Raw genomic sequence first — 13,759 nt, 5'->3', positions numbered from 1 at the left:
ACCGGACTTTAAGCAACGGGCCGCTGACTGAGGCGGCAACTCTCCTGGAAAGGCGGGCGAATGAGTTTGGACGTAGAAACGGTGGGCACAGCGCACGGTGCGAATAAGGAGCAGTAAGGCAACTGACCAGACGCACACGGATATGGCCACGATCTGTGTTGAGCAGACGTAGGATGTAGGGGAGGGGGAATGGAACCTAAATAGCGTGGCAGAGCCCCTCCCACAAATACAGGCCAATGAATCGGCCTTAAAACATGTTTGTATTTGCTGTGAATTAACGTTATATGTCTCCGTGGTGACAAACCAGGGGATATATAAACAAGCACGATGCCCTTTGTATATATCCGCCTCGCGGATCATCTTATATTGTGGGATAGATATAGAATGGCAATGCAGGAGTTACTACATCTATAGAGCCTGGCAGTGTACAGCATCAGGGTATAGTGCACTATGATCTGATGCTGCAGGTAGTCAGGTTACAGTGCAGTGTGGGCTTACAGAAGACCGGTAGCTAAAAGAGTTGGGGGGTATTTTTTATACTGGTGCACATTATAAGGGGATATTTTTTGTACTGGTGCACATTATAAGGGGGTATTTTTGTACTGGCACACATTAGAAGGAAAATTATTAGTACTGTGGGCACAGTATTAGGGGTGGAAGGATAGGGCATTGAGAAGGTGGGAGGATGATGGAAAAGTAGGAAACTAAGATGTCTGTTTGTCAAACTCTGCAGAGACAAGAGATGGCTGAAAAATATCATCATGGTGGTCTAGCCTGGTTAGAGAAGATGAGGAAATAGAACATCTACATCACAAGAGACATTTACTGATTGTAATAGGTATGTGGCGCTGTATTCTCTTGTATGTTTTGAAGCTCTGTATGTAATGTGATGACTTTAACAGTAGGGCTCAAGGGAAGGGGTTAGGTTAAGAAATTGGAATGGGAGGGTGTTGTTTCAATTTGTGCTTTAAGCAGCAGAAAGGCTAGGTGCACCTCTGGCCTTTGCCACAAATGGAAGAGGGGCCCAAGCTTACCTTTGAGTGAAACTGAATCAAATTATACATTAGGTGATGCAACTAGTGGTGCCAGACAGCCAGTCTAAACTGGAACACATTTATCATCCAGCATCAGCCACTATGCTTGGTGGCAGTATTGCTCCTGCCATTGATTATTTTGCTGCATTATAGCCTTTAGTCATTTCTCCTATAATTGCTTGAAAGCCATCAGTCTCTATTTGCATTTACAAAAAACAAAACAAAAAAAAAAACACTTTCTTTGCAATGGCTAATAATAGGCACATAGAGGTAAGCACTGCATCTTTAAAAGATGGCAAATTGGCAGGTAGGCCATTTTGGAGCTGGATTTAATAGTTTATACGTAATTCTGTACAAGCAGTCCTTCCTGACACTGAAAACTCCTGGACTGGCTCCCAGGCCTACAGCAAAAGGATCAAAATGATCTGTGCCTCATCGCATATAATGGAATTCCTGTACCATCTAAAAATCAATCTTACACAGTTAGTGTCTCTCCGTGTTTTACCACTACTTACTCTTCTATCAGTCAGTTCAAATGCTGAAATACTAATACAATCTAGGTACGTATGTACTAATCGTACACAGGGAAAACTCTATAAGATAGACATTACCTACAGATATGGGGCTTTTCCATCTCCTTTAAAGGGAACCTGTCACCGGGATTTTGTGTATAGAGCTGAGAACATGGGTTGCTAGATGGCCGCTAAAACATCCGCAATACCCAGTCCCCATAGCTCTGTGTGCTTTTATTGTGTAAAAAAAAAACTATTTGATACATATGCTAATTAACCTGAGTTGAGTCCTGTATGTGAGATGAGTCAGGGCCAGGACTCATCTCAGGTTAATTTGCATATGTATCAAATCTTTTTTTTTTACACAATAAAAGCACACAGAGCTATGGGAACTGGGTATTGCGGATGTGCTAGCGGCCATCTAGCAACCCATGTCCTCAGCTCTATACACAAAATCCAGGTGACAGGTTCCCTTTAAGTTACAATTAAGATGGAATGTTATATTCCTGCCAAAAAAGTATTTAACCTACTTTTTTTCTATCCTGTCACATAATGTACTAGGAACACTATGCCGTTTTCTCCACTGAAATGAAAACTATCAATTTATATTTCTGTCTTTAGCAACTTAAGTAGAAGTTGATGGTGGGGTAAAGTATACTGTCAAACAATTACCAGCTTTAACAAGACTTAATGGTCTCAAGGGACCTGACTGATCTCAATTGACCTTGTAGCTCAGATTGACATTTCAAAAACAATAAACTCAATCTAGCTAAAGCATTTGTCTCAGTAATACAGTAAAATATACAGTGTCAATGCTCTGTCTGCTGCTACTGCTTAGTATCAACAAGAATACTATAACTGCACCTTACAGCATTATTCCAGCTCTTTTTGGGACATTTCATGCTTCTCTTTGTTGCACCAGTGTTTACAATAAAGCTATCTCGTATATATTTATCAATTAAATAAACCATCTGAATTGTTTTCAACTCTGGATATTTGGCCCTGTAGATCAATCCCTATAGATAGACTGAACAGACTTTCACTTCATATTAGTAAATCAAACTACTGTACACTATTATTATGTGATTCGGGTGAAAATAAATTGTTCTCTGGCCAATAAAAATGTTGATGCTATGTAGCTGGATCAATGTTTTTTTTAATTTGCAAACCTGAGGCAACTCAATCAGGCTATCTATGTAATCACTTTGTGATGGTCAAATTATCTGCAATTTGGTACAACATGCACAAGTAGTAGCCAAACCATGCTATTAGGAAGCAGTTTTTTTGGACTATGTAAAATAAGTCTCATTAAAACACTATAAATGCAGACTAGAGATCAATTGCTCCAAAAGATAGATTGCTCTCTATATTTAGTTCTTTCTAGAACATACATCTTCTTAGAATAACATTGGCTCTGTGTTCTGCTCCTACTGTACTCCATACAGAAAGAATACAGAGCCAACACTGAATGTGTGAATGAGGCCTCAGGCATATTGATGAATGCAGCTTCATACTACATCTCCTAATACAGTCCAATCAATTTCTAATATAACTTAAGGTTCATAAACTTTGATATATCATGACATCAGGGACTAGAACTAAGTGAATTTGATGAACATTATAATCTTGCTCTACATTTTTAATGCTGCACATCCAGTAAATGAAGAAGAAAAACAAACCCATGTGTATATATGGCAACTGCAAACTGGAAGGTTAATTTTTTTAAGGTGGAAACTACAGCTGTTAAAAGATTCTTCTTTTAACTTCATATGATTCTTTAAATCTCTATTAATATTTCTTTTTTGTACCTGCTGTTAAAAGGATTTTCTCCAGGAATGATGTGCGTGCTGTCTTTTCCTACCAGAAGTTTGATTCGCTCATAAAATGACTTTACTGCTGGTGAGCCTGACTGGCTTTGCTGGATGATATCAAGAGGGTCACGTGATCCACGGCAAAGTAAACTTGACTGGCAAGTTGTTTGCAGACAACAGTCTGGGTCCAGGCAGTCCACAAGACCATCTGAAAGAATTTAATAGTAAATAAATAAATATCAGGAACTTCTACAGATATACATAATAGTAGGTGATAGCACTGTAGAGCAGAGTACAATATGATGTCTTCCAGATTGCTAATTGTTAACCATTTCTAACTATCTGGGAGTCTTAACTGTGTCATGAATATGAACTCATGGAGTAACACCTTCACCAGGCAGTAATATACAATCCAATAAATGCAACAGAGGGTCCTCTAACTCACTTTTCTTTCTATACTGTAGATGTTCCCTAAGTCAATGGGAATAAGGCTTTATGTGTAGTGTAGCACAGTATAAAATTACAGGAAAGGGTTGTCTGATCTTTTATATCCACGACTAATCCTCAGAATAGTTTTTTTAAGAGAACACAGCACTTGTACAAGCACTGTGTTCTCTTTTCTGTTTAACTGCTCATCATCACAATTGTAGAGGTGTAATTCCATCATCCCCATCGAGTGAATAGGACGGAGCCATTCCATTTAATTGAACGGGACAACCCTCACCGTTGCAATTGAAATAGCTAGCAAGAGAAGAGAACATAGAGCTCATATGAGAGCTATATTTTCTTCAAACAGCTGATCAGTCGGGGTGCCAGGAGTCGGGCCCCAACCAATCTGATATTGCTCCATAGACATAATTATAAAAATGTTTAGGGGGTCAGAATATGGCGATGAAAAGAAAGAATACAGTGCTCCCTCAATATACAATGAGCTCAGGGTACAATATTTTCAACTCACAATGGTCTTTTCTGACCCATTGTGAGTTGAAACTAGACTCAAGATACAATGCTTCAGATTTAGATCCAACCAATGAAGGCCACTTCCCTGATTAAATAGCTGTATTAGTTACTAGTTAGCACCTATTCCTGGCTGTTATATGTAAGGACTTGTCTTAGTTATCTAAATTTTCTCTTGGATAACATTTTGGGCATTTGGATCCAATTACGCAGGTTACAATGGTTTCAACGTACAATGGTCACCTTAGAACCAATTAATATTGTAACTTGAGGGGCCAATGCAATTTTTTTTCTCCAAAGCTTTTATTTTCCTAAGTATTAAAAGACAAGAAAAGCGACATACATGTGGTATCATTGTAATTGTACTAACCCAAAGAATGAATAGCACAGGTGAGTTTTAATGCATAAGGAACACTGTAAAAACAAAACCCATAAAACTGTGACAGAATTGTGTTTTTGTTTTTTCCAATACCACCCCATTTGGAATTTTTTTGCAAAAGTAAATAATGCCAGTAAAAAGTACAACTTGTCTCACAAAATACAACTACTAATACAGTTACATGTATAGAAAAAGAAAAAAAAAGTTATGGCTCCGGGAAGACAGGGAGTAAAAAAAAAAGAAAAGAAAAGAAAAGAAAATCAATATCAGATTGGAAAATCGCAAGGTCCTGAATGGGTTAAGAGTGTGATGCTACAGAACAAGTGTGCATGCTCCAATGTGTAAAGAGACAGGGAATTTTTGGGAGTAATCTTTTAAATGTGAAATGAATAACACCATAATGTTGCCACGTCCAGTAAATTAGGTTATTCTTAAGACAATGAAATACATAAGTGATTCTTCTAAGCTTATTTGCATATGATTGATACAGAATGACAAAGATCAATTGGACTTATTGCCAAGAATTTTTCCCCTAGATTTACTCTCCCATGGGGAGATGCTATCGCTATGCCATTGCTCATCCTCATGCAGAACAGCTGTGTGTCGACGGCAGATCGTTATAACACAGCATGAGCTGCCACCGGCAAATCCAGATCTTTCATCATGCTTATTCATCGGCAAATCGGAAGCGATTATCGGACTGAAAATCTGCCCGTCTAATATACCCTTAGGACTCCATTCCCTGATATTCCTAGCGAAAAACGGTATTGCCTGACAGGACACAATGCAGCAAGGAATCTTGCACAGTAGTCAAGTATCATGACAGCTTGCAGACAGGTTTGGTGAGCTACTGATCAGCTACGGTATATATACAAGACTCTATACATAATTGGTATCTGTAATGTTTGTACTGTATATAACTAGTGTAAGAAGCACTCTTCCAAAGAATAGTTCACACATCTTAATGACCTCATAACAGCAGCATAATAATGGGCTTCTACAGGGAATCACATTTTGAAGACACTGAATTGTAAATTGGCTCACCAATCTCCCAGTGGTCTGTCAGTTAGGAGAATCACATCACTATGCCAGTGAGCCTCTTTGGATATAGTCTGACATTGCAATCTCCACTAACTTACCCTACCACTGCCAATCTTATAGTTATCTTGCAAACAATCAAGTAGACAATCAAAGTGGTCAGAATTGCCAGGTCAGTACCTGGGAGGTTGAATACCAGCATTTTTTTTTTTTTATACAAGAATATCATTCTTTTGACATTGGATGAGAGACATAAAAATGTATTTCCCATTTCCTTTATAGCAAGTGGCAGCACTCTAAAACACCTGAATATACCCTTCAAAACCACTGTGAGTTTGTCCTTCCGTTGTCACAGAACAGTACATATACATATATTACAGAGGCAATTCATAGAGTGTGAATGGAATATTGGAAGCATGTCACCACTTATTGCAAACATATAATACTGTGCCTGTCCTTGGCATTGGTCACTGACATTAATGGCTTTCTACAGTCACCAAATGTTCTTCAGGTATATAATTAATTAACACATTAAAGCAAAATGTGTCACCAAAAAGTTATCTGACATTTAAAACCAGATGGTAACACATCAAATTTCTTTCTAATCAGTTTTTATTGTATTTTTTTTCTTATTTTATTTCCTGAACATGATTATGGGGCTGCATTCTTGCTTGAGCTGTTCTTAACCTCTTAAAGACCTTGCCATTTTTTGCGATTTTTTTGTGGTGAAAACTTTAAAACGCTTTTACTTATCCAAGCCATTTTGAGACAGTTTTCTCGTCACACATTGTACTTCATGTCAGTGGTAAATTTGAGTCAAGATATTTAATTTTTATTTACAAAAAAATACCAAATTTACCCAAAAATTTGAGAAATTTGCAATATTCACAATTTCAATTTCTCTGCTTTTAAAACAGATAGTGATATCTCCTAAAATAGTAATTACTTTACATTTCCCATATGTCTACTTCAGGTTTGAATCATTTTGTAAATTACATTTTCTTTTTTGGGACATTAGAAGGCTTAGAAGTTTAGAAGCAAATCTTTTTCAGAAAATTTCCAAAACCCACTTTTTAAGAACCAGTTCAGGTCTGAAGTCACTTTGTGAGGCTTACATAATAGAAACTACACACCTCAAGGTATTCAAAACAGATTTTACAAACTTTGTTAACCCTTTAGGTATTCAACAAGAGTTAAAGGAAAAATGGAGATGAAATTTCAGAATTTCACTTTTTTGGCAGATTTTCCATTTTAATCCTTTTTTTCCAGTAACCAAGCAAGGTTTAACAGCCAAACAAAACTCAATATTTATTACCCTGATTCTGTAGTTTACAGAAATACCCCATATGTGGTTGTAAACTGTTCTATGGGCACACGACAGGGCGCAGAAGGAAAGGATTGCCATATAGTTTTTGGAAGGCGTATTTGACTGGGATAATTTTAAGCTGCCATGTCACATTTGAACACCCCCTGATGCACCCCTAGAGTATAAACTCCCAAAAAGTTACCCCATTTTTGAAACCACGGGATAAGGTGGCAGTTTTGTTGGCACTATTTTAGGGTAGATATGATTTTTGGTTGCTCTATATTACACTTTTTGTGAGGCAAGGTAACCAAAAATTGCTGTTTGGCAACGTTCTTATTTTTTGCTATTGATCTGACAGGTTAGATCATGTGGTATTTTTATAGAGCAGGTTGTTGTGGACGCGACAATACCAAATATGTATACTTTTTTTGGTTGTTTCAGTTTTACATAATTAAGGGCATTTGTGAAAAAAATCATGTTTTAGTGTCTGCATATTCTGAAAGCCATAGTTTTTTACTTTTGGGCAATTGTCTTAGGTAGGGTCTAATTTTTTACGGTATGAAATGACTGATTGGTACTAATTTAGGCTGCATATGATTTTTTGATCGCTTGGTATTACACTTGTTGTGATGTAAGGTGACATGAGGGGTTAGGTCATGTAATATATTTATACAGCAGGTTCTTACGGACTTGGCAATACCTTATATGTATACTTTTTTATTTATGTAAGTTTTACACAAGGATATTTTTGAAACAAATAAAATCATGTTTTAGTGTCTCCATCGTCTGAGAGCAATTTTTTTAAATCTTAAATTTTTTTAAATCTTAGGTAGGGTCTTTGTGCGGGATGAGATGACTTTGATTTGTAAGATTTTGGGGTGCGTATTACTTTTTGATTGCTTGGTGTTACACTTTTTGTGATGTAAGCTGACTAAAAATAGCTTTTTTACATTTTTATTTTAGCTTTTTAATATATGTTGTTTTGGGCGATTGTCTTAGGAAGGGGCTCATTTTTTGCAGTATGAGGTGATGGTTAGATTGGTATTATTTTGGGGGGAATATGCCTTTTCGATAGTTTGGTGTTGCACTTTTAGTTATGTAAGGTGACAGTTTGTATTTTCTTTTTTTGACAGTGTTCACCTTAGGGGTTAGGTGATGTGGTATTTTTATATAGCAGGTCATTACGGATGTGGCAATACCTAATATGTATACATTTAATTTATTTAAGTTTTAGACAACAATATCATGTTTGAAACAAAAAATAAATCATGTTTTAATGTTTCCATAGTCTGAGAGCCATAGTTATTATTATTATTTTTTGTGCGATTGTCTCAGATAGGGGATCATTTTTGTGGGATGAGATGATGGTGTAATTTGCACTATTTTGGGGTGCATATGACTTTTTGATCGCTTGCTATTACACTTTTTGTAATGAAGGTGACAAAAAATAGCTTTTTGAGACACAGTTTTCATTTTATCTTTTTTTACAGTATTCACCTGAGGGGGTCATGTGCTATATTTATACCTAATATGCCTTCTTTTTTAATTTAACAGAAAAAAAGCATTTGTGAAACAAAATAAATCATGTTTGAGTGTCAACATAGTCTTAGAGACATTTTTTGGGCAACTTTCTTAGGTAGGGGCACATTTTATTGGGGGATGAGGTGACGTTAGATTGGTATGACTTTGGGGGGCATGCACATTTTTTATCACTTGGTGTTGCACTTTTAGTGATGTAAGATGACAAAAAATGATTTTTTTAGCACAGTTTTTATTTAATTTTTTTGATGGTGTTCACCTGCCAGTCGATATGGATGCGCTGATAACTAATCTGTCTACTTTTCATATTTATTTTTTTCATATTTTTAAATGTTTTTTTAACTTTATTTTGGGAAAAAGACACTTTTTTTTTTTACTTGAAACTTAACCGCCTCCGGACCAGCCTAACGCAGATGTGCGGTCCGGAGGCGGCAGCCCTGCGCTCGACGACGCATATACGCGTCATCTCGCGAGGGCCGGGATTTCCTGTGAACGCGCGCACACAGGCGCGCGCGCTCACAGGAACGGAAGGTAAGCGAGTGGATCTCCAGCCTGCCAGCGGCGATCGCTCGCTGGCAGGCTGGAGATCTGATTTTTTTAACCCCTAACAGGTATATTAGATGCTGTTTTGATAACAGTGTCTAATATACCTGCTACCTGGTCCTCTGGTGGTCCCTTTTGTTAGGATCGACCACCAGAGGACACAGGCAGCTCAGTACAGTCGCACCAAACACCACACTACACTACACCCCCCCGTCACTTATTAACCCCTTATAAACCCCTGATCACCCATGATCACCCCATATAAACTCCCTGATCACCCCCCTGTCATTGATCACCCCCCTGTCAGCCTCCGTTCATACGTCCGTATGATTTTTACGGATCCACGGATACATGGATCGGATCCGCAAAACACATGCGGACGTCGGAATGGAGCCTTACAGGGGGGTGATTAATGACAGGCGGGTGATCACCCATATACACTCCCTGATCACCCCCTGTCATTGATCACCCCCCTGTCATTGATCGCCCCCCTGTAAGGCTCCATTCCGACGTCCGCATGTGTTTTGCGGATCCGATCCATGTATCCATGGATCCGTAAAAATCATACGGACGTCTGAATGGAGCCTTACAGGGGGGTGATCACCCATATACACTCCCTGATCACCCCCTGTCATTGATAACCCCCCTGTAAGGCTCCATTCAGACGTCTGCATGTGTTTTGCGGATCCGATCCATGTATCCATGGATCCGTAAAAATCATACGGACGTCTGAATGGAGCCTTACAGGGGGGGGGTGATCAATGACTTTTTTGGCAGATTTTCCATTTTAATCCTTTTTTTCCAGTAACCAAGCAAGGTTTAACAGCCAAACAAAACTCAATATTTATTACCCTGATTCTGTAGTTTACAGAAATACCCCATATGTGGTTGTAAACTGTTCTATGGGCACACGACAGGGCGCAGAAGGAAAGGATTGCCATATAGTTTTTGGAAGGCGTATTTGACTGGGATAATTTTAAGCTGCCATGTCACATTTGAACACCCCCTGATGCACCCCTAGAGTATAAACTCCCAAAAAGTTACCCCATTTTTGAAACCACGGGATAAGGTGGCAGTTTTGTTGGCACTATTTTAGGGTAGATATGATTTTTGGTTGCTCTATATTACACTTTTTGTGAGGCAAGGTAACCAAAAATTGCTGTTTGGCAACGTTCTTATTTTTTGCTATTCATCTGACAGGTTAGATAATGTGGTATTTTTATAGAGCAGGTTGTTGTGGACGCGACAATACCAAATATGTATACTTTTTTTGGTTGTTTCAGTTTTACATAATTAAGGGCATTTGTGAAAAAAATCATGTTTTAGTGTCTGCATATTCTGAAAGCCATAGTTTTTTACTTTTGGGCAATTGTCTTAGGTAGGGTCTAATTTTTTACGGTATGAAATGACTGATTGGTACTATTTTAGGCTGCATATGATTTTTTGATCGCTTGGTATTACACTTGTTGTGATGTAAGGTGACATGAGGGGTTAGGTCATGTAATATATTTGTACAGCAGGTTCTTATGGACTTGGAAATACCTTATATGTATACTTTTTTATTTATGTAAGTTTTACACAAGGATATTTTTGAAACAAATAAAATCATGTTTTAGTGTCTCCATCGTCTGAGAGCAATTTTTTTAAATCTTAAATTTTTTTAAATCTTAGGTAGGGTCTTTGTGCGGGATGAGATGACTTTGATTTGTAAGATTTTGGGGTGCGTATTACTTTTTGATTGCTTGGTGTTACACTTTTTGTGATGTAAGCTGACTAAAAATAGCTTTTTTACATTTTTATTTTAGCTTTTTAATATATGTTGTTTTGGGCGATTGTCTTAGGAAGGGGCTCATTTTTTGCAGTATGAGGTGATGGTTAGATTGGTATTATTTTGGGGGGAATATGCCTTTTCGATAGTTTGGTGTTGCACTTTTAGTTATGTAAGGTGACAGTTTGTATTTTCTTTTTTTGACAGTGTTCACCTTAGGGGTTAGGTGATGTGGTATTTTTATATAGCAGGTCATTACGGATGTGGCAATACCTAATATGTATACATTTAATTTATTTAAGTTTTAGACAACAATATCATGTTTGAAACAAAAAATAAATCATGTTTTAATGTTTCCATAGTCTGAGAGCCATAGTTATTATTATTATTTTTTGTGCGATTGTCTCAGATAGGGGATCATTTTTGTGGGATGAGATGATGGTGTAATTTGCACTATTTTGGGGTGCATATGACTTTTTGATCGCTTGCTATTACACTTTTTGTAATGAAGGTGACAAAAAATAGCTTTTTGAGACACAGTTTTCATTTTATCTTTTTTTACAGTATTCACCTGAGGGGGTCATGTGCTATATTTATACCTAATATGCCTTCTTTTTTAATTTAACAGAAAAAAAGCATTTGTGAAACAAAATAAATCATGTTTGAGTGTCAACATAGTCTTAGAGACATTTTTTGGGCAACTTTCTTAGGTAGGGGCACATTTTATTGGGGGATGAGGTGACGTTAGATTGGTATGACTTTGGGGGGCATGCACATTTTTTATCACTTGGTGTTGCACTTTTAGTGATGTAAGATGACAAAAAATGATTTTTTTAGCACAGTTTTTATTTAATTTTTTTTGATGGTGTTCACCTGCCAGTCGATATGGATGCGCTGATAACTAATCTGTCTACTTTTCATTTTTTTTTTTCCTATTTTTAAATGTTTTTTAACTTTATTTTGGGAAAAAGACACTTTTTTTTTTTTACTTGAAACTTAACCGCCTCCGGACCAGCCTAACGCAGATGTGCGGTCCGGAGGCGGCAGCCCTGCGCTCGACGACGCATATACGCGTCATCTCGCGAGGGCCGGGATTTCCTGTGAACGCGCGCACACAGGCGCGCGCGCTCACAGGAACGGAAGGTAAGCGAGTGGATCTCCAGCCTGCCAGCGGCGATCGCTCGCTGGCAGGCTGGAGATCTGATTTTTTTAACCCCTAACAGTTATATTAGACGCTGTTTTGATAACAGTGTCTAATATACCTGCTACCTGGTCCTCTGGTGGTCCCTTTTGTTAGGATCGACCACCAGAGGACACAGGCAGCTCAGTACAGTCGCACCAAACACCACACTACACTACACCCCCCCGTCACTTATTAACCCCTTATAAACCCCTGATCACCCATGATCACCCCATATAAACTCCCTGATCACCCCCCTGTCATTGATCACCCCCCTGTCAGGCTCCGTTCATACGTCCGTATGATTTTTACGGATCCACGGATACATGGATCGGATCCGCAAAACACATGCGGACGTCTGAATGGAGCCTTACAGGGGGGTGATTAATGACAGGCGGGTGATCACCCATATACACTCCCTGATCACCCCCTGTCATTGATCACCCCCCTGTCATTGATCACCCCCCTGTCATTGATCGCCCCCCTGTAAGGCTCCATTCCGACGTCCGCATGTGTTTTGCGGATCCGATCCATGTATCCATGGATCCGTAAAAATCATACGGACGTCTGAATGGAGCCTTACAGGGGGGTGATCACCCATATACACTCCCTGATCACCCCCTGTCATTGATAACCCCCCTGTAAGGCTCCATTCAGACGTCTGCATGTGTTTTGCGGATCCGATCCATGTATCCATGGATCCGTAAAAATCATACGGACGTCTGAATGGAGCCTTACAGGGGGGGTGATCAATGACAGGGGGGTGATCACCCTGATCACCCCCTGTCATTGATCACCCCCCTGTAAGGCTCCATTCAGACGTCCGCATGTGTTTTGCGGATCCGATCCATGTATCCATGGATCCTTAAAAATCATACGGATTTCTGAATGGAGCCTTACAGGGGGGGTGATCAATGACAGGGGGGTGATCACCCTGATCACCCCGTGTCATTGATCACCCCCCTGTAAGGCTCCATTCAGACGTCCGCATTTGTCTTGCGGATCCGATCCATGTATCCATGGATCCGTAAAAATCATACGGACGTCTGAATGGAGCCTTACAGGGGGGGTGATCAATGACAGGGGGGTGATCACCCTGATCACCCCCTGTCATTGATCACCCCCCTGTAAGGCTCCATTCAGAAGTCCGCATGTGTTTTGCGGATCCGATCCATGTATCAGTGGATCCGTAAAAATCATACGGACGTCTGAATGGAGCCTTACCAGGGGGGTGATCAAGGAGTCTATATGGGTGATCACCCCCCCTGTCATTGATCACCCCCCCCCCCCCCCCCCCCGTAAGGCTCCATTCAGACATTTTTTTGGCCCAAGTTAGCGGAAATATATATATTTTTTTGTTTGTTTTTTCTTACAAAGTGTCATATTCCACTAACTTGTGTCAAAAAATAAAATCTCACATGAACTCACCATACCCCTCACGGAATCCAAATAAATAAACATTTTTAGACATTTATATTCCAGACTTCTTCTCACGCTTTAGGGCCCCTAAAAAGACAGGGCAGTATAAATACCCCACATGTGACCCCATTTTGGAAAGAAGACACCCCAAGGTATTCGCTGAGGGGCATATTGAGTCCATGAAAGATTGAAATTTTTGTCCTAAGTTAGCGGAAAGTGAGACTTTGTGAGAAAAAAACAAAAAAAATCAATTTCCGCTAACTTATGCAAAAA

The 13,759-nt window shown here is 39.1% G+C and overlaps 1 protein-coding gene across 1 annotated transcript in view; it reads right to left on the bottom strand.

Annotated features, from left to right (window-relative positions):
- The window catches only part of TENM2 (teneurin transmembrane protein 2), a 3,034,822-nt gene that overhangs the window by 658,374 nt on the left and 2,362,689 nt on the right, over window positions 1-13,759 (bottom strand). Inside the window, exon 14 of the mRNA XM_044277356.1 lies at window positions 3,355-3,565. Coding sequence (XP_044133291.1) covers window positions 3,355-3,565 — 211 coding nt within the window. The remainder of the gene's footprint in view (window positions 1-3,354; window positions 3,566-13,759) is intronic.

This window comes from Bufo gargarizans, chromosome 2 (assembly GCF_014858855.1).
Source record: "Bufo gargarizans isolate SCDJY-AF-19 chromosome 2, ASM1485885v1, whole genome shotgun sequence".
NCBI lineage: Eukaryota > Metazoa > Chordata > Amphibia > Anura > Bufonidae > Bufo > Bufo gargarizans.
This window is presented reverse-complemented; position numbering and strand designations above follow the sequence as displayed.